Source organism: Lagopus muta, chromosome 17 (genome assembly GCF_023343835.1).
Source record: "Lagopus muta isolate bLagMut1 chromosome 17, bLagMut1 primary, whole genome shotgun sequence".
NCBI classification, from domain to species: Eukaryota; Metazoa; Chordata; class Aves; order Galliformes; family Phasianidae; genus Lagopus; species Lagopus muta.
In genome coordinates this window covers 9967821-9989098 of record NC_064449.1, presented here as the reverse complement: position 1 = coordinate 9989098, position 21278 = coordinate 9967821, and the positions used below count along the sequence as shown (strand labels likewise).

At 47.2% G+C, this 21278-nt stretch overlaps 1 protein-coding gene across 4 annotated transcripts in view; it reads right to left on the bottom strand.

The window, feature by feature from the left end:
- Nucleotides 1-21278, bottom strand: part of ULK1 (unc-51 like autophagy activating kinase 1) — a 91440-nt gene that overhangs the window by 60310 nt on the left and 9852 nt on the right. For 3 of the 4 annotated variants that reach the window (XM_048964540.1, XM_048964538.1, XM_048964537.1), the window contains exons 2-6: nucleotides 13648-13824; nucleotides 13060-13152; nucleotides 12924-12965; nucleotides 1174-1206; nucleotides 383-419 (exon numbers count right to left, since the gene is read on the bottom strand). In XM_048964540.1, coding sequence (XP_048820497.1) covers nucleotides 383-419; nucleotides 1174-1206; nucleotides 12924-12965; nucleotides 13060-13152; nucleotides 13648-13824 — 382 coding nt within the window. Of the gene's footprint in view, nucleotides 1-382; nucleotides 420-1173; nucleotides 1207-12923; nucleotides 12966-13059; nucleotides 13153-13647; nucleotides 14445-21278 lie in introns of those variants that run through there. The other variant, XM_048964539.1, reaches the window with a different exon arrangement.

Genomic DNA, 21278 nt, shown 5'->3' with positions numbered 1-21278 from the left:
TACCAGCTACACTACCTTCAGTATACTGTGAAATAAGGAAAGTGCCCTGTCCTAGGTGTGGCTAAGGAAGATATTGAAAAAACTGAATATACTCTTGGAACCCTGTTTTAATCCAACTCTACAGAAATGCAAGACCTCAGTATGAACTGCTTTTTTGCAGTGATCAAGAAAGAGGCCAACCACGTCCCCAGCAGTGTCAAAACATGACTGATCTTTAAGGCTGCTGTAACTAAATCAGGTATCTGCTGACTGAGAAGTCCACATCCTTCAGTCACTACTGACCTACATAGGAAAGACTACAACACTAGCTTTTACTGCCATGGATTCTCAGTCAGCATTTCCTTCTGAGTACACCAGACACGCTCCATGCTGTTTTACTCACTGTGAAGGTAGTCTGCCAGGTCACCACCATTGCAGTACTGGAAGGAGAACAGAAAGCTCAGTTAACATGAAGAAAATCAAAAGGTTTCAAGTTCAGTAGACTTCACTAGGATCACAGGTGATAAATAATCATATATACATCAAAATAAGTATTCATTAAGTGGTAGAAGAAAGCTTTTCCAATAGGTTCCCTTTGTGTCACATTTCCCTTACACGCTACATTGCATAATGATAAACCAGCATTAATTAGCTTTGGTGTGCTTGTGTATACATCTGTGTACATGCACAGAAAGACAAAACCAAAATAGAGCAGACAGGTCATCACTTGAAAGAGCACCAGCAAGCTGGCTAAGGAAAATTCAGGAGCAGCCATAGCTGAAAACTTGAAATTCTCCACAACATGCTTCATATTATTAGGGAAAGTCAGCATGACCTCAGAGTGAAGATTGAAGAGGGAAACAAACTAGCAAAAGCTTTGCAGCTGTTTTGTGTGGATAGAGTTTTCTTTCCACGCATCTTTGAAGTGCTTACTACTCAGTAACACCTACTTGGCCCTTGAAATAAGGCATCCAACTGATTAAAGCTGTACCAGCATGACCTTCTGACAACAGCAATATGAAATATCCCACTGACTGCTATCTTCCCCCACACTGCTCCAGCTCTAAGAGGTATGCAGCTGCAGATTAGATAAGCAAAGCATCACATGTGATGCTAAGCAGAAAGCCCTATATGTGTAATAAACTCACCTGCTTAACTCATGTTTAAAAAAAAAAAAAAAAAAAAGACACTCACCTCCATAACCAAGTAGACAGAATTTGCCACCTCCTGGGGAAAGAGAAAATGGAAAGAAAGGATTTATGCATCAAAATACTTCACATGCCTTACAACAGCTCAGTTTCATTTCAAACAGGTGAAACGTTCTTTAAGTAACAGATACTGGAGAAATTTTGTTACATATTGATTACTGAAGGATCACTTCCTTTCTAAGCATCAAGTACTTCTCCCCAGTTGAAGCACATTATTCCTTCCTGAGCATACACCTGTTAACAAAGCAGATCTCCTGTACTGTGCTTTGGGTCTTAACGTTCCTCTCTGGCTGTCGGGATTAACACCCAAACACAATGCAGATGCTGGCACGCTATTATCTTAGAGCCTTAATCATTTCCACATTTAACACAGACCTCTATAGCAGCTATGCCCACATGAGCAGCCTCGTCTGGAACAAAAAGATAAGAGCAATGCATGCTGGGGACCTGCGTTTCAATCCCCATGCAGGAAAGGTGCTTAACAGGAAGAGCAGATGGCGAAGGTTTCTGAGGGACACCGTGCCTTTCAGCTTCCTGTGAGGCCAACCCCAAGCACGCAGTGTGATACAGGGCTGTGACAGGAGCACGGCACAGCCTGCAGCTCAGCACCACCAGCTCAGCACAGGGCAGCGCCCCGGCTCACAGCAAGTTTCCAAGTCAGTGTTTGCAGCCTGCATGCAGTTCCTCATACCACAGCTGTACTTTTCATAGAGGCTCCTTGCTGAGCAGGCTGTAGACACTACAGCTCAGCAGCACCTCTAACCCATTAATACGTACAGTGCCAGCAGGGCTCAGGAAAGCCTATTATTACCTTTTTAGAAAATGAATAGGCAATACAGCTTACATATGCTAAATCCAGAAGTTATTACTAGTATCTTCTAAGTTATTAGCTAACAACTAGCACACACTGCATAGCTTGGTTATTTTTCCTCTGTGCTTTATTTAAAGACTGTGCAAACACATCATAAAGCAAGTCATTGATTTGTAGTCACCAGCGTGTACAGTGATGGGGTTAAATAAGGACCCAGGCAGGAAAGGGAGATGCTTTGGTCAACTTCCCCAGCAACAGTGACTGCAGTGGATTCATCTCACAGCACAGGGTGAGGAGATAAGAAGGCACTGCCCAACAAGAATCAAAAGAGAGGAGGTAACTCCCCAACCGTCTGCTGGCAACAGCACCCTTTGCCCATCCCAGTCTTATTGGGGAACATTCTTTGCTGATTATGCACAACATGAGCCTCACCAAATTTGTCTTCAATACCCATTGTTTCTGGTGGGAACCGAAATCGCCTTCCTTTGATTTGGAAAAATGCCCACAAGTGAGAACTGGAAGCATGGTTTTCTCTGTGGCTACATTAACAAACTGCAGAATGTATCCCAGCAGCAGTGCAGAATGGAATAACCGACACCAAGTACTCAACTTCAACACCAAACACACTGCAGAGGGCTTATTTTGTCGAGGTATTTTGCAGGGACTGTCAGCTCCCACAGTTTGCTAGCTGCTGGTACCCGTGAGCACAGTGCTGGAGCCCACCTCCTTCCAGCTTTACTTCCATCATGAAGAACCATTTGTGGGCACAGAGACCACATGAACTGAGCCGCCAGCACCCCGCTGTGCACACACCCGCTGCGGCTCCAGCACTTTCAGCTCACAGCTGCCTATAGCAGGGATGCGACAACTTCCATATTTGCAACTTCAGCATTTCAAGACTCACCAGACAGATCTGTAGGAATTTTACCACAAAAACTAAACATTTATTCAGGAAGGGCCCTAGAAACAAAGTCATGCTTGGCACAAGCCTTCAGCCAGTAGCTTACAGTGGCTAATAAAGGAAACAAGCAAGGAAAGAGATCTCTGTTTTCTCAAATGGGCTGATAGACTTCTCTTAAGCTGATTCAGCAGCAAAAACTATTTCTTCCCTTTTTTTATCCTTCATGGTACTTACGATTTGTTCATTAGGAGAACAAGCAGGGGAAAAAACAAAACACCATGAGGCAAACTTTGCAGGCTACTAGTCTCTCTAAAAAGCATCAAAAGGCCCAACTCATTTCCATACCAGTAACAAGAACAACATTACAGTTTGTTCTATTTCTGCAGAGGCTTATGTCCAAGAAGTGCTGCAGACAATTTACTGCCATGTGCCAGCCCTGCAGCCAAGGCCAGCCCTGCCACTTGCCTATGGACCTGCACAGAAATGACACCCTGACTTCTCTCAGTGCTCCAGCAGTGCCCTGCCTGCACTCAACAACAACACTAAAGGCCTCTGCCAAAGACATCAAGCTGATAATTAATCAGTCTGGATCAGTGCCTGACTTGCAGTTCTTTCAGCAAAGGCCCAAGAAGTGAAGTTACAATTTAATTGAGTGTAAAAACAGGCAACAGGCTCTACTGTCTACAAATAACACACATCTGCTGACGGAGGACAAAGAAATAAAGAAACTTCATTTAGCAACACAGCAGAAATCACCTCAGGACAGCATTTGTTCAGGTCCCCCACTGAGGTACTGAGTGTGATGAGGTTAGTGATGCTGAGGCCCAGCAATCCTGTCTCCCTTTACATTCTCTCTCCACCCACAGTAGAAGGTGGCATGATCCTCTTCTTGGAAAGTCTGTCTTTAGGTGTGTCCAAAGGGAAACATCTGGGTGTACCGGCACTTAGTCATCCTCCTGCCACAGCTTAAAAAGGCTGCAAGAGGAAACACAGAAATCCTCCCCTGTGCTCTACCCCAGCTCCTAGCCTGCTACCAAATTTAGAAAGATGTTCAGGGAGGGGAAAAAAAAAAAAAGTTTAATTACACAACACTCCAAAACCCTCACAATAGTGCTGTATTTTCACCCATCTGCGTGGAACCAGCCTTGTAACAGATGCTGAGGTAACAACTCTGCAAAGAATGGCTTCCATCTCACATAACTCATCTCTTCCAGGAGGAATAGGGTGCAGAAAGAGGATTTGGAAAATGAGCATTGCTGTGTGTTACATCCATGTGCTGCACACCACCTTGCTGGCAAGGCTCCTTCTACATACAGGAGGGAATATGCATGCACTCCAGTCCTCAGAACCATTCTTGTTGCCATCCTGGAGAAAAGCACATCAGTGCCAGTTTGGTCAGCCTCCCTCCAGCGAGGAGCTCCTCTTTTGTACCTCCAAGAAGATCACCGCCATGTGCTGCCTAATGCTGTCTCTCAGCACCTGCAGCAGCTGCCAAGCAAAGATAATCGCCTCAGAGACCTTTGTGAGCAGAGCTAAACCTCACCAGTTGTTCCAGCCAAACGGAAACACAAAACACAGGGTTAACTGGACAGTGGAAGATAAAGTTGACACCAACTGAAAGCTAAGCTTAACATTGAGGGGTTTTGTTTGTTTTAAATGCCACTTCCCCCCCTTGCTGCAACAGAACCTCAGCACAGAGGCACGCTGCATCCTCCAGGTTCTCATGAAGCTGTGCCCTTCTGGCATAGGAGCTCTATTCATCCCTCTTCTGAATGCAGCACTGAGTCACGAACATCAGCTGTAACAAACAGAATTTGGCTTTACAGACACCACCTCCTACACCAGAGACACCTGGAGAAAAGATCTTTTGCAGATCTCAGCAGGCAGAACCTGCAGTTCTCAAAAGAGGAAAAAGTCTCCCAACAGCAATCTCTGAGGAGGAAAGGAAAACCTTCATGCTACGCAAGGATTATCTCTTGACACAATTATTTGAATGGAAGCAAGATAAGAGACAACAGCACATTAATCTGAGTTATGGGAGCACCCACCAGTGCTCACCCTATGCAAAAGGGATCTAAAACAAAAAGGTAGGAGACATTCACGTGCCTCTTGAGCCCATACAGAAAGATGAAAAATAACTCAGAGCCCACTGCCTTCCTGTCCTTGGGCCCTGCTCCCTCTCTCCGCTCTTTCTGAACTTTATCAGTAAAGAACTCAAGAACACTTCAAGCAGTCTCATATTCTCTCCAGTATACTCTCCTCTCTGCACATAGGCACACTACCACAAAAAATTTCTTACGCCCACATGAAGCTTTAAGGCCAGACGAAAGCATTTTTTAGGACAGTGCTTTAGGATTCAAGCTGCACAGCCAACAATGTCCTGCTCCATAATAAGGAAGCAGTGGTCACTTTCCTCTTGTGCCAGGGCCACATTGGAATGAAGAGAGCAGCTTTGGGCTGTGGCAGCAGTCACACAAACACAGCTGAGGAGATGGTAAGCAACCAACAAATGCCACCATGCAACAGCCTACTCAGTATTTCTGCTTGTTTTGGAGATCTGAGTCCAGCAATAAAGCCTGCTGTTACTCTTTGGAAAGTGTTCTAACGAGCTCAGTACCATCTGCACACCTTTGACTTATCAAGAGAACAAGGGCTCCCAGTGCCTTCATGCAGATCCTATAGTGACAAAAGTAAGACCCAGAGAGGCCCAAAGACTTCTACAACAGCCCTCAACTACATTCTGCTCCTAAAGACCCGACAGCTTGTTCCAGGGTTTGCAGCACCAGCCAACATACAGGGCAAGCAGGAGGGAGGCTCTGCAGCACAGAGGTCTGTGGGCACCATGCTGAAGGTATGATTTCTATAGTATCATGATAAGTTGCAAGGGCCAGTGCTACTCCATTCCAGGCACTATGCTATTTTCTGCATATGAAACAGAAGAGATGTTTCAGGGCAGCTCATACTTCAGTGCAGGTTATTAACAGCAGGAGACCCATCCTCTGGTTCTGCACAGGCTTCAGGAAAGGAGGGAAAATACTTCCCATACAGTGAAATCCCCTGGCAACCGTCCTGAAGTCTGACTACGTGACACATAAAAATGAACAGGGTACTGTCAATTCTGTGGAGTTACAGTTTGCCAGGCAGCTAATAGAAACAGCGGGATGGTTATAAGACAGCTCAGCCTTTAAGATTTGAAGGAACTCCACCGCTCCCTTTCATGAAGGGATCACTTCAGGTTCCAAACCAAGCCCCACCAAGCAGAGCACTCACTGAATGACATAACAGCAGCATTTGCAGAGCCCAAACAGAACAGCACAGCTCCTTCAGGGGCACGCGAGGTCTCTGCAGAATAAGCAGCACAGCACGCCAAAGCTGCAAGCTCCATCTGATGTTAACCACAGAAACCAAACCAAGGATTGATGTCACAAGAGCAGAGAGAAGTGGCAGGTTCAAGACGCAGAGCTTCGAGGTGAGACCAGAGGCATACACCACAGCAAATTAAAGACTTTTGCTGCTGGGACACCGGAGAAACAGTCACTTCTTACAGCACCGTCTGGGGGTAGGGCTGTGTCACCTGCAGCAGCTGATGTCTCTGGCTGGCTGGCTCTTAGGGCAGTGCGAATGCCTCACCGCATGTCACAGACCACAGAGGAAAAGTAGCAGAGTTCTGAGAAGCTGGGACATACTGACATGGAATGGCAAATGCAGTTATATCTTTGCTAACAAGGATGAGTCCAGGAAGCCTCTTTGAACCAAAAGCAAGTGCCTCATTGCACATGGCAATGTACTGTGCAAGAGAAGAGACAAGAAGCTGGCAAGAGAAGAGACTTCAATGTTTTGAACACAAGATACTGAAGATCCAATTTGCTTTTCTATATTTTTTCTTCATCTCTTTTTTTATAACACAGCCACTTTATAAAATGAGCATTTAAGGTTTGGTCCCTTGCACACCAAGGGTCTGGCACACTGCTGAAGGCTTCAGCTGGAGTCAAACTCACCAAGGCATACTTATGGAGGGAGGTTCAAGTCCAAGCAAAGCCACTCCATCTGGAAGTTTGATTTTAGAATCAGTGAGTTCAGTTCTACTAATAGAGTTGGGAACAGCTTGGATTTTTTTTAATAGCAAATCCCATAAATGCTTAATCTGATATCCTGCAGGAGATTTTTTTTTTTATGCAACTGTAGAAACCACAGGCCCAACCCCCACTGGATTTTTGTTTTTTATATGGCTGCTGCATGACTAGCTGGCTCTTGCTAGCTTCCTTTTCATACCCATTTAGGAAAGCAGATATACACTCACAGCACAAAGGCATTATAACAAGGAACATAAAGAAAAAGTCTGGGTTTTCTTTCAGAAAGCAGTCTTTAAATTAAGAGGAAATATATCCAGTTACCAGAAGCCAGAGAAACAGGGCTTTAACCTACAGCATTTCAAAAGTGATGAAAATGGAGTACATTTTAACACACTTGCTACAGTTGCCAGTTAAATTGAAAATAACTATCAGTCACACAAAGGAAAAAGCCTCCACGAGAAAGTTACCTAACTGTTAGCTCTGCCTGCAGCGACATCACAAAGCATTCACAAAGGAAACAAAAGATATACCTTAAACCTCCCGAGTGGCACACTGCAGCTCTGCCTTGCACCACCTCACCCTGCAGCACCAAGGCATACCCAGAGGGCTGGCAGGCCTCTCCTTGCCTGCCCATGTAACACACTTTGCTAAGTGAGATCTCTTAAAACCTTGAAATTCACCATCTTTCATTCCGTGCAATTGCAATGTACTGTCTGGTTGACTTCAGTACGCCAGCCAGCTCTGCTGACCTAATTCCTCCCATTATTCTGATGCTAGGAGACAAGCCAGGTGTTCCTGTAGCCAGACAGAATATTTTTGCCCTAAGCCACCAGTGATGCAGAATTTGGTTTATTTCGCTCAGCCCTCCCCCCAAAACAGCCTTAGTATTAAAGCAAAGGCAGCTTTGAGATCCTCATTCTGCTTTTCAAGAGCACCTCTTCATATTTATGGTGGCATTTAAGGCCTGCACACCATAAAGCAGGACACATTCACACCATTAAAGCACCTCTCTGCCATGTGCTCAGCACAAAAGAAGCTCTGAAGTTATCTGTTGGCAGATAGACTGAGTTCAGTCCTGCTCAGCCATCACTCAGGGCATTCTTCCTGCCCACATACTTAGGAGGCACTTCTTCCCATCCATCTTCCAAATTTCCACCACCTTGCTTCACCCATTCCAACCCAACGTGTTCAGCCATCACAAGGACTTGCCCAGAGGAAATTTTCCTAAAGGAAACACTGATGAAGCTTAAGGAAGAGCTGCATGAATAGCACCTCAGCTGCTACCAGAGCCTTGCTGTCAAACTGCGAACACAGCAGCCTACCAGTTTCCAATTACTCCTGGGAAACATTCCTTAATCCTTCACCATAGTCTGAGTAATGCTGCCTTCCACGGGAGCTCTAAAGGCTATTAACCTTTCAGGTTGCTGGCTCTCCCATGACATCCTGATCATGTGAGAGGAACACAGGTATGTGCTTTACATACAGGATGAGTAAAACGGGGATCATCACTTCAGAAATGCAGCAAAGCCACTCCCTCTAAAAAAAGTTCAATGACTCCTCTAAGGTCTATATTTAGTGGTCAGCATTTGCGAGATGTTTCTGTCACCTGCACAGTGGAGTACTCAGCTAGAGTAACATAAAACAAAGATCAAGATGTAAAACACTCTACTTGCCATAAACATAGGTGTTTTGATTCACTAAACTCTCAGCCATCTTACAGAGCTACTGGCAGAGGGCAGATGGATTTTCCATCCTTTCCCCCCCTTCTAGCTCTAAATTAAGGCAGACTCAATCTTCAGTCAGAGTGACACCCCCCAGCAGATGCAAGGATGCTGACAGAGCAGGACAGCAGACACACCGCCCTCAGCCACAGCACAAACAGAAGGAGGATTGCTCGGCAGCATGCGGGAGAGCCTGTGCTGCACACCCACTCACAAGGCAACGTGCCAGCCTCGCTCAGGGATGGAATTAAAGCAGGATTTAACCAGGCAGCCTGCCTGACCTCAGGAGTGTGATCTGCCTGACAAAGAGTGCCTTCTTAGTCATCCCCAGTGTCACAGCAGAGCCTTGTCTCCTGAGACATGGCACCCAAAGAGTAATGCCCAAGGAACAGCAGATCCCACGTGAGGTGGCACAAGTGGTGGTGAGGAAGGTGTCACTGCAGCACCACTGATTCACCTGGCAGCACACAGATCAGCAAAGCACTGCAGCAGGAGCGAGCAGTTCTGGAGGGCACACCAAAGGACACTGCTGCTCAGTAAGCAGTGCCAGAGGACACAGGAGGTGGACTGGCAGCTAGAGGCAGCATCAGGAAAGGATGATGAAACAGAGAGCATAATATCACTGTCCCAAAGGCCAGGATCCTATTGATCATAGGGATTTTATAGAAAGCAACAATGAAATAAGCTTTGTAGAGCTTGGCCCCAAAGAGCAGCCCAGGTTAACTAGTCATTCAGCCAAGGAATGCTTGTTCTGCCACCCCATGCCCGAATCCACGTGCACAAGAAAAACTGCACTGCAAGAATTCCCTGGTCCTTGACTCCTCAGCAGGTGCTCCAGGTGATACAGTCACCCCAGCAGAAATATTTTTGGTGAGTCTTTACTGCACGAGTGATTTCAGTATTTCTCTGAGCTCATCCCTAGCTGATGAGTGTACCAACTCGATAAAATTATGGAAAGCAGACCCTCAGGTAACCAAGGCTGAATTAGAAACTGTGTGATATTAACAGCTATTTTTCTACAACCAGACTCACAAAAAAAATAATAAATATATATATGTATATATATATACACACACATATATACATACTCCCACAAAATCAGCCATAGCTTAGCTGCCATAGGAAGCTCAGATCACAACACACACCTAGGAAAAGTGGTCCTTCTTCCCATTTCACATAGGAAAATGCTTTCTAACATCCAAAGGATGCTTTATATCCAGGAACAGCAAATTTCCTGCATGCCCTGGGCAGCTGGGCTACGGCTGCTTTGCAACAGTCACATTATGTCTTCAGCTGGCACCTATTCAACCAAGCCTCCTGGTACAAGAGGGGCACAGGGAAGAAAACAGTGCTAGAGGAAACAGTCCAGCTCACAGTCCTTTCAGGATCCAACAAGTTCAAAAGTTACCTTAGTATCATTCAACCCTATTAACTACTCAAGTAATTTACAACCAAACTCAGATTCAACATCCAGTGTTAAAAAAGAAAAACCACACACAAAAGTGAGACTCATAAAGCAGACGACACGCTGCCAAGCTTTCGCTGTCGGCATGCACAAAAGGTTGAGCTGATCCTCACTGCTTTTAAAGTTCATGCTGTAAGAAACCTGTTCCAAACCAAGATCCTGTACAGTGGAAATAACTGCATCCTTGCTGTCATTAATTTCCACCTTAATGAACAAGGATTCACTGGCTCTCTTCAAAGAGTAATAAGACTCCCGCTTTCCAGATGCCTGCATTACTGCGCTCCTCTCAACTGCAGCAGTCTGGAAAATCCCAACCTCTGCAAGCCAGTCGAGGAGCGAGCAGCTATTCAGTAGCTACTAACACACCCTGAACAGAGAAGAATCTGGTTTTCACTTTATGCCAAACATCTCCTGTGCCTAGGAAAGATCTGCTGCACAACTCTGTACAGACACTAAACAGAGTGCTTTCAGAAGTGCAACAAAATATGGTTTATCCTTTTCTTGAGCAGGGGTTCTCTCTTTAGGCTCCTCAACTACTCACAGCACCTTTCATTAATATATGAGCACATAATAATGGAAATATGCATATTTCATTTTGTGAGCCGCTCTCACATAATGGTGCTGCTCTTAGGACTCCAGCAAGGGGATTTATAAAAGTCCAGACACTGCACTGCTGTGCATGAACCATTCATCAGTACTAATTTATCCCCTGTAAGTGCCTTATTTTGTGATATTGTGTCATAGGTCTTTGTCAGTATTTATGAGCCAAGGAGGAACATGGCAATTTTTTCATAAATTGAAGAATAAATTTAAATGTGTGCAATGGTGTGAGCTGCTGCTGGTATTAAATATCAGCTCTACAAGTGCTTGTCTGAGGCAAATCTGGCGTTATATCAAAAATCTTGATTTATATGAGGCCTGCTTAGTGTTAACTCGTAACTAGGAAAATGTAAACGAAAGCATCACTGGGTGTAATCAGTGACTTACAGCCACTGTGGGTTAGGCAACCATTTCCTTGTATGCAAGAAAGATGTGACAAAATGTTCAAGTCACTGCTGAGAGGATGTGCAGAGAAAAGGAAGACAAAACACAGTGACAGACAAAGCTACAGGGCAACAGTAAGATTTGCAGAAGCTATTTTTTCCTTTTTGCTCTTTGATGTCGTAATAGAAGAATAAACCCCCACAGCTTCAGAAAAATCTACCGGGAAGGACTGGCAACTGCCACAGTGACATCTGCAAGGGTAAACATGCATGCATCTATGAATGAAGCAGCTATGAATGAAGATGAATAAGCAATGGTCTTTCCCACAGAGGAAGGGCAAGGCGGGCAGAAGCCAGCTCTCCGCAGCACTGCACTATTACCTCTGCAGGTAATTTTCTCTCACACGACTCCGTGGCAGGCTGGGTCTGGTCACAGGCCAACGGGCAGCAGAGGAGATCTCACAGCCTGGAGTGCCACATCCCCCCAACACAACCTACATCACCTCATTCTGCCCGACAAACCAAGCCAGCCAGGCCGCAGAGCAGCGTGCCCGGTGCTGGCTGCTAACACAGCAGAGCCCGTAACGAGGAGCTCCGCTCAGGGCCGCCCCAGCTCCTCACCTCAGCCTGGGGGCAGGTAGCGAACAGGTGGCCTCTCATCACCCAGAGGGCATTTCCAAGAATCGATCCTGTTCCCAGCGTCCAGTCCTCCCTGTTGGATCACCCCAATCCCCCCCCCCGCCCCGTACACCCGCTCTCAGCACCGTCACACTCTTCGTTTTCCAGGAACCCGCCCGGCCGAGGGGCGCGGGGCGGTGCGGCCCTCAGGCCTCAGGGCCTGGGGGGGCAGAGGACTACAACACCCAGCAGGCATTGCGGCCGGGCCAACCAATCAGCCGTCGCGCCGCGCCTGACGCAGAGCCGCCGCAGCCAATCGGCGGAGGAGGAGGAATGTCAACAAACACCGGCCTCGTGACACCGGGCCGGGACCCCCGGCGCCGGGCGCTGTACTGGGGCCGCGTCCCCCAGGCCGCCCTCCGTCCTATCTGCCCACAAACTGAGGGTTTCCGTTTCACGCTCTGATCCTGCAGGGTTTTTCCTCACAGAAAGCATCGCTAATGCCAGAGAAATAGAACCCTGCTAGGCCACGAGGTTAACAAAATGCTCCGGGGAAAGAAAAGTCATTGGAGCAGTCATGTTTCAGAGCCCTTTAGATAGAGCTGGTTTTGAGGGAAAAATCAGCTGTGGGAAACCACAGTCATCTAAAAATGCCTGCCGCAATTTTTAAACACTTACTGATTGCCACAAGGACAGCAGAAAAACGCTGATGGAAATCCTCAGGAACGGAGGCAATCATATGCTACAAAGTCATGCTCACACTATTTCTATACTGTCTGGGAAAAATGAAACTTTCAGACCAGAGAAAGAAAAACAAGAGGCAGGAGTGCCCAGAGCAACTCCTGCAAGTTTTGTTTCTAACGTTTTAAGAACTTAAGAGCTTCCAGCACATTGCACTTTGCTGCATAAGCATCCTGAGAACCGGAGTCCCCACCCCAACTCCCAGCTGCAGAAGTTCTAGCCTCCAGAGCACAGTCCGTACACAATCTGTCACACTGTCCAAGGAGAACAGAGAAAACAGAGCTTCCACTATCTTGAGAGAAGGCCTTTTCCCCAGAACACATACATTTGATTACAAACATCTGTTGAAAAAAACAAAATGCCAAAAACTCCACTCAACCTCACCCATATCTAGAATGCTTTGCCGTAATTGAATGTACTTACCTGGAAGTCATACAAGGCAACGATGTTCTCATGTTTCAGTTCCTAGAAAAAATTAAACAAAGACAATAAGCTCAGAGCAACAAAGGGCATAGGTAACAAAGACTGAAAAAGGAAAAAGACCTCTGTCGGCCTTTACCTTAAGTATTTTAATTTCCTTGCCCAGCAGAGTCTGTGATTTTGCAAGGTTCTTCTTGTTAATGCATTTCACAGCTACTTCCAGCTCAGGTTTCTGAAAGCAGAAAAGTGCACGTGTAATTCAGAGAGCATTTCCCCATTAGCACAGGCCAGGTGAGCAGCCTCCATCAGGGTGCTGGCACTGCTGGAAGGCGTCCTGCAGCACCAGAAAAGGCCCGTGCTCAGTGCCCCAACGCATGTTCAGACTTGCCTCGTCCCAAGCTGTGCCAGCACAAGGAGAAAAGCCCGAGGTTTGGGGTTTTGTTGACGATTATCCCCTTATTTAACCACTAGAAATAAACGCTGTGGGAACCACGGCTTATCCCAAGACCTAACACCGGCAGGCCCGCAGCAAGCTGGCTTTCCCTGCGCTGTCCATCGAGCCGCTTCCCCTCCCGGTGGAGCACGGCGAGAGGCAGAACCGCGCCGAGAAGGAGGCGAGGACAAAGCGGGCCTCGCCGCCACCCGGAGCGCTGCCCCCAGCCCGGCACGAACCAGGCGAGAAAAAAAAAAAAAAAACACGGTAAAAATCGTCCGAAGGGCCGCTCACCTCTTTGTGCCTGCCTTTGAAGACGACGGCGAAGGCTCCGTGTCCGATCAGGTCCTTCCTGCTGAACTCAAACTTCCCCACCGTCTCCATGGCGCTGCGGGCGGCGGAACCGCGGCCGGGACAACTTCGGGGCCGGGAAGCGGCGCTGAGGGCTGCTGGCGGTGATGGAGGAGCTCCCTCGAAAGAAAATTAAATCTCTCCCAATCAAAAGACGGCGGAACGGCCTCCCCCCCCCCCCTCCTCCTCCCGGTGAGCAGTCAGGAGCTGGAGACTCGCTGGAGGGGGAAAGCCGCTCTCCTGTCAGCCCCTCGGCAGCTCGGCATCTGGCTCGGCTCCCCCGCCTCGCCTCCGTCCATGGGCCGCCTCTGCCTGCGGGGCTGCGCGCTGCTCATCGTTGGCGGCCGGGAGAAGTTGGCTCTCAGCAGCGGGCCTCCCCCATCTCCTCCTCAGGACGGCCGGCGCTGCTCCTCCGGCGGCCGCTTCAGGAGCCTCTCCCCATGCCGAAGCCCGGCCCTGCCCGCCCCGCAGGCGCGGCTTGGCGGCGAGTCCACCTTAAACGCGATCCACCTTAACTCCGAGTCCACCTTAAGCGCCGATCCACCTTAAGGACCGCCTGCGCCCACCGTCCTCTCGTATCCGGCGGCTCGGGGTCACCCCGTCACCCCTACGGGCCTCCCTACCGCCCGCGATCGGACAAAGCTACGCGGAGTACGGCGCCAACGGGAAAACAGCCGGCACCGACGGTGGCCGCGCAGGCGCGGTGCGCGACAGTGAGGAGGCACGGCACGGCACGGCGGCCAACTGAAGCTCCGGGGGCCACAGACCGACCATTTAAAGGCGCCGTCGCCGCCGGCACTGAGTCACGGGCACCCCCGCTCGGCGCGGTGCTGCTGGCGCTGCGGGGGGCTTCTTCCAGTGCAGCCTGCCCGTTGTCCACAACCCTGAGACCTCCAAAGTCTTTCAGAAATGACCAAACAAATGGCGAATTTCTCAATGTTTAGCCCAAAAAGCACCTGCTGGGCCGCAGGTCTGCCAGCACCCCTGGGTGCTCCTCCTCCCCCTGCCCCTGGCCTCACACAGTGGGCTCACTCACCTCTGCTGCTCTCTGTCGTCCTCTGAGAGCAGCAGGACGGCCCGCACCCAGGGCTTCTTTCTATATCCCTTACACACGCCGTGTTCCTGTCTGCATCCTTATCAAAGTGCCCACATGAGAACAAAATATTCCAGCACACATCTCACGACCTGTTGTGCATTTTGCTTTTTGCTCACTGGTGTGCCACTGGTTGGTGCTGGTGGGATGCACCCAGATGCCATCAGCTCTTCCTGTTGTTGTAACGTGGCTGTGCAAACAAACAAGGCTCTCAAACAAGACGAAGCTGACGTGCGGTGCTGAGGGTGCTCCCTATCGTGACACCCAAAAACTGTGGTTGTCACTGCTTGGGGAAGAAGTTGGGAACAGGCAGCGCCTCTACCCCAGGCCTTGCTCTGAAGCAGCGGTTGGAACAGTGTGTGGACTGTGGGCTGCTGCCCCTCGTGCTGCAAAGCTCACGGTGCTTAAAACATTGATAGAAGAACGGCAGTGTGCCCCAGACCCAGATACAGGCATTGCAGTGGTTGATCTGAGGTTATTTGCACCTCCAACTCCAGCAGTATGAGCACGAGTTTAGTGGGATTTGTCCACGTGAGGAGGACAGTATGTGCATTCGGCAGTGTCTGTTGGGACCTTTGAACCATCACAAGGCTGGGGTTTGTGTGTGATTTCAGTGCTGCCAAGCCTCACAATTAAAAAAAGGTTACCTTTTAAAACTAGTGTGCTTCAGCTGCTTGTGTGCTTTCTCAGTCCGAGGCCCGCGCTCTCCACAACTTCAGGCTTTTGTCAATGATTGCAAGGAGTGATTTTAAAAGTAAACACAGTAAAATGGAAAGCATCACAAAACTTACGAAATCAAAATCAAGCTAATCAACAAGTGACAGGCACAGGAATTTGCCGGCTGTGTAAGAGCCACTGCTGTTAACACAGAACGTAACGCTTGCAAAAATTTAAGGCAGGAAGTGAAGAATGCATGTTGAAACGTTTCAAGTTGGCAAAATCTCATATCCTCCTTCTCTGGGCAGCAGCCATGGCCCCAGGGCCAGATGGTCAGTGCTGCACAGCTGTGCTGGGACCACCGATGCCCTCAGCTGCTGCCTCCATGGTGCCATCACAGCAGACATGCAGCTCCTGCGCACGGCACAGAGGAGGCTGATATGAATGCTGTTCAACCAGAGGCTGAAATGTTGCAGTGGTGAATGTTCTTTGTTGTGTACTGCATGTACTTGTTTGTTCCTGCGTGTGCTGAGGGCTGCAAAAAGAAATGTGTAATCTAAATAGGTTTTATGAAACCTGCATTCTAACGTTGCCTTTGGCACACGTGGCCAGGCAGTGAACTCTCTCCACCGACATTTATTATCATTCTAAGCAAAGTGCTTTTGTTTATAAGCATGCCTGAAGGTTCACTGGGCAGCATTCTGGTGGATAAGTGGGGCTTCAAAGCAGCACAAAAATACTGAAGGTACTCAGAGGTCTCTACAAGGATCAGGACCAGGTGGTGCTGGATGCTGTGTGCACACCTGGTGCCCAGCATGACCTTGGTATTGACCACTTAACTTTTGTAGCACTTAAAGGGCACTCCAACTCATCTTCCAAAAATAGACTAATGAAAATATTTCAACAAATTTTGCAGAGATTTTAGATTTCCAGTTGGCAACTAATGAGGTACAATGCTACTTGACAGCAAATTCAGTTTGGAGTGCATCCTGCAGACACACGTTATTAGCAAAATGCTTGTTGATGTTGGAACAAAGAGGGCTGAGACTTATTAATTCACAGAATTCCTCACAATATTTTTTTTCTGTGGTTTGCTGATTAAATACTTATGCTCTATCAATTCCTTCCTGATGTCCAGAATTGAGTGAGAGTGTATTTAGGCCAGCATCCAACGCATGTAAATTCTGCTTTCCTCTTGTAGTCTCCCATTTGCTAATGGTATGAATGCTATCGCTAACAGGTATCCAGCTACTTCCTCAGATGGAGGCAAAACACACAGCACAATTTGCTAATGGATGGCTGAGGTAAGGCCTACTGCTGTGATTTACAATGGGTGGAGAAAAACACAAGCATACACCCAGCTGTGGGAACCCTCACAATATTTTCTCAAAATTCTTTTGCAAGTTGATGCAACTTTATCCTTTTCTGTAATTCACATGTGAAGACAAGCAATGAGGCAGCTGATATCCTGGTGGTTCAAACGATACTCTTTTCCAATAGTGTGTTGTAATCAGCAGGCATAAATATATCTGTTTCTGTCTACAGGAATCCAGGAGTGCCGTCCTTACCTCAGGGCTGCAAAGGTACACTGTAGCTATCTCTGCCCCTGGCTCGGTGCTGTGGAATTGGTTAAAGCTACAGGATCACGGGGGCATTATGTGTGAACAAGAAAACCCAGCAAAAAGATTTTGAAGGAAAACAGAAGGGAGACTTTCCTCCAGGCTTAAATTGTTCTCTGTCCAGCCTGTGGGTAAATTAACTGTATGCTCAACAGTGAAAGGTGTGGGGGGAATCCTTGGCTGGATACAATCATACAGAGCAGGTTATTTCTATCAGCACATATCTCTTTTGACATCAAAGTTCGGCAGTACACAGAAGGAATCTCCATGGCACTCCTTTGCAATCTTTCTGTATATGGTTGTTGCCTCACTGAGGCAATAAGGTCTCAGCCAAACATACCAGTGCTTCTGGAAGAAGGGAAATGCCAAACTGTGAGGCTTCAGCACATGAGCAAGATGTGGCTGCACAGGGGCTGAGACTGTTAATTGGCTACACATCTCCTTGTCATGTGAAATGGAAGCTTCAACCTTAAGATGAGCTTTAAGATGAGCTGTGGTGCAGCCATAGGTGGACACAGGCAGTGCTGCTCTGGGTAATAAATTTGCCTTGCAAAAATGGCAGCATCACATCTTGAAAATTATTTTATTTCTTGGCCAAGAAAGATGGACAGCCTAGCACGAGAGGAGTGATAAAGTATGGCTTAGCTTCAGAGCACATCTGGATGAAAAGCAGATGCTATTTTTGAAGATTAAGAATTGAATTAAAATTTTGATGTATTTAAGCAGTAACACACACATATGCTTTCCACAAACTTCCTAATAATCAAACCTAACCAGAAGCGTCCGGGCAGAGCCAAAACCAGCCTGAATGCTGGCATTTTTGCCAGATCCAGCAGGAAGGAGCAAAAGAACTGAATACGCAGTCCTTGGCCGAGAATCCCTTGGTGGAAGGAAAACACATAGTTCCACTAATATCTACATAGTGAAAGCAAATATTAGCTTAGCATTAATGGAACAGAAGACAAGCTGCAGGCTGTATTTAATGGAAAATAAAAATTACACCTTTTAATCTTACTCATTGCAGATACCTGTATCTAATTTTGATTCCGGCCCAACTATCAGTAAGGGCAAAACTCAGATCTCAATGGCTCAGCACCAGGCTAAGTGCATGCTGAATGCAGCCATGTCACAGAGCCTTCCTGGAGAGGCTGACTGGCTAAAGTTATTTGGAGCCCTGACAACATCTGTAAGTTTACAGCAATGCTTTAAGTTATGTTAGCAGTATTTGTTCATGTCTCACACAAGATCTATGGAAACAGCATTCCAGCTCCAGGAAAGCTCTTTTATCTGAGAAAGGGAGTGATGCCCCACTCATAGCAGCAGCAGCTTTTGGTGTTGGAGGCTCTGAACTAAGCAACGGAGTTCAGAACCTGCAACTGACTGCTCACAGCTTTGCAGTTGTGCACACAGCTAGATCAGACCTTTAGATGGCACCTAAACATGGGACAGCACGGCTGGAAGAATTGAAAGTTTGAACTCAAAGCACAGACTGCATTCCAATGGCAGCTGCCCCTCATGTCATATGCAGGAGAGGAAGTACTGCTTTCCCTGCACTTCCCTAGCCCTGTCACATTCAGTCTGGATTTATTTACACTGGGGCCCCTTTATTGGTTAATAACACTGAGAGATTTAACCAGCCACTCAATTATCCTGGCAGGCCAGCTCTGTGATATTTTATTACCCCCTCCCCACACGTACACACCAGCTCCCTGAACAGATTTCATGAATTATTGAAGGTGATGTTTTAATGCACTCAGCAAGGTGCTCTGGCAAGGGGCTCCACAGGTTCCCCTGCATTTTATTATCAGATGCATTTCAGCTGCTGGCAGAGGGCAGTGGGGCAGTACTTAGTGTTCAAACCTGTAAGTGCCCACGTGAAGGATCATTACCTAACCTGTCTGACAAACAGCTGATTGCATTGAGGTTTGCCAATGAATGAAAGTCTGCAAATCTTCCCCTCAGAGGAGTTTGTTTTCAGACTAATGGGAAGCTATTGCTTGCCAAAGTGCACACTGCTTGCCTGTGAGTCAGCAGGTTATCATCACACAGTTCCTTACATGAGGTGGGGTCCAGACAGGGTACAAGCAAGTCCATCACCAGCACCCCCAGCCCCCCACCTGCATCCTTGCCATGCACAGAGCCCCTGAGGCCCATCCTGGAGAAACTGAGGTTTGTCAGGAGGACAGTATTCAGGTAGGCACTACTCTTTACTCATCCCATGTAGAGACAGTGGAGAAGTTTGCAGACACGTAAATAACAGCTGTTTAGATTGTAGCATTGAGCAATGCACACAGGGATAGGACAAGATATAATGAGGTCAGGCAGCAATGAAGGAGCTCTGTCCCTAACATCTTATTGTGTGGTTGGGTCTGGATGCAAGCAGGCTGCCTGGGCAGCAGAGCACTGCAGTGTGGGAGCATTTTTGGAGCAGGTTGGGCAAGCATCTGGCAGAAATGACACAAGCAAGGTCAAAGCACAGCCTTGGACAAGGTGGATGTGCAATGCTCAGCTCCCTCCAGCCTCACAGAGCAGAGACTGAGAACATCTCTCTAAAAGCAAAATAAGAGCAGTAAGGACTAACTCTGGCCTTGGATGTTATCATTTCAGCTCCTACACATACAAAGAAAGAGCGGTTGGGAAAAATCAGGCTCTTCCCCTAGACGTGTTATCAATCAGCCTTTTCAACTGACAAGGACAGGGAGCCTCAAAGAAATGTACAACTGAGCACAGGTGCACAGTGTAGTAAGTCTTGACACTGCTGAGATCAGCATGCTCACTGCTACAGCCCAAAGAAACAATCCTTCATCTCTCCTTCCTAGAAATATGCAAAAAGGGACGATACTCCAGCACAGAAGCCCAAAGCAATGAGGAGAGGAAAACTTTCCAGTGGAACATCAGGAAAGTTCTACTGTTTAGTGCTTCCAGACTTGGTTTACAGTGAGAAAAGAAAAAAAGAAAACAAAAACCAATGACAACCACCAAACTAAGCATCCAGGTCTACTGAGATGTCTGAGTTTTAATTTTTTTTTCCTTGCTCAAATCTGACATTTTTGCTCCATAATTGAACACCTGGACACACAGCTCAGTTGAAGCACCTGGCTGGGGTTGAAGATATCCTGCTGACAAATGAGGGACGAGTTTCTGAAGGGCATTTAGGCTCAAGTTCCCTGGTTCCTGCCTCTTCCTCTCATCTGTGTAAATGACAAGGTCTGTACTACTTTAATTTTGGTATTAACTGTAATACAGTAATTGTTACATCCAACTAAAGATGAGAAATATATGCATCTTACCAAGCAGCACTGGATTTGTTTGCCCTTTACCAGAGGCAATGAGGTGCAGTCACCAATAAAAACATATCTGAACAGAAGTGAGAGCAAAAAGGCTGATCATGATTTAGGAATTCTCTGCCCTTAGACAGTGCTCCCCTTGGGTAGGTACGAGCCGGGTGAGTTGCTCAGTAACAAGGCAGGATAACCCTAGTATTTCCCAGCAGAAGATTCTGTTTTTGTTGACACAATAAAGCATTACTGGATGTGATCACAATGTATATGCAGGCACCCAACCTGGCAGTGCTGGAAAAGATCGTTCGGAACTGTGAGCACTACAGAGGCTTTCCATGACTCATGAAATTTCAGTCAAATGTTCCATGACTCATGCATTAACCTCACAAAACCCAGAGGGAGGAGAAGCTACTGGGCTGCTGGTTGACAAGAGGCTGCTTAAAACTAACACAGCATAATGAGCAGGACACCAGTGTACTCTTTTTGTCTCTCGGGAAACTTGTAAAGAGTTGTATCCACCCACATATTAACGGGGGACCTGAGCTGAGGTTGTGCAATTAGGATGGGATGTTTTTACAGCTTCAAGGCTTGAACAGCAATATTAATATAACCCAATTACAGAAAACATACCCAGATGCAACAAACTATTAATACGAGCTTATATTTAAACGTGCTTCTCTTTTATTCCACTGCAAATAAACAAAATGAAGACAGAGAAACCAGAAAGTAGCCCTAAGTGAACCACATGAGAAATACCATAACCAAGGTTGGCTTGCCTTCCTTCTGCCACAACATTGTATGCTTGTTGAACTCTGTAAAAGGAACAGCCTGATGCAGAGCTGGCCCTGTGCACAGGGCACAGAAGTGCAATCTGACTGCACCCATTAATTTGGAAATGCTTCCAAACTGCGTATCAGAGGCCAT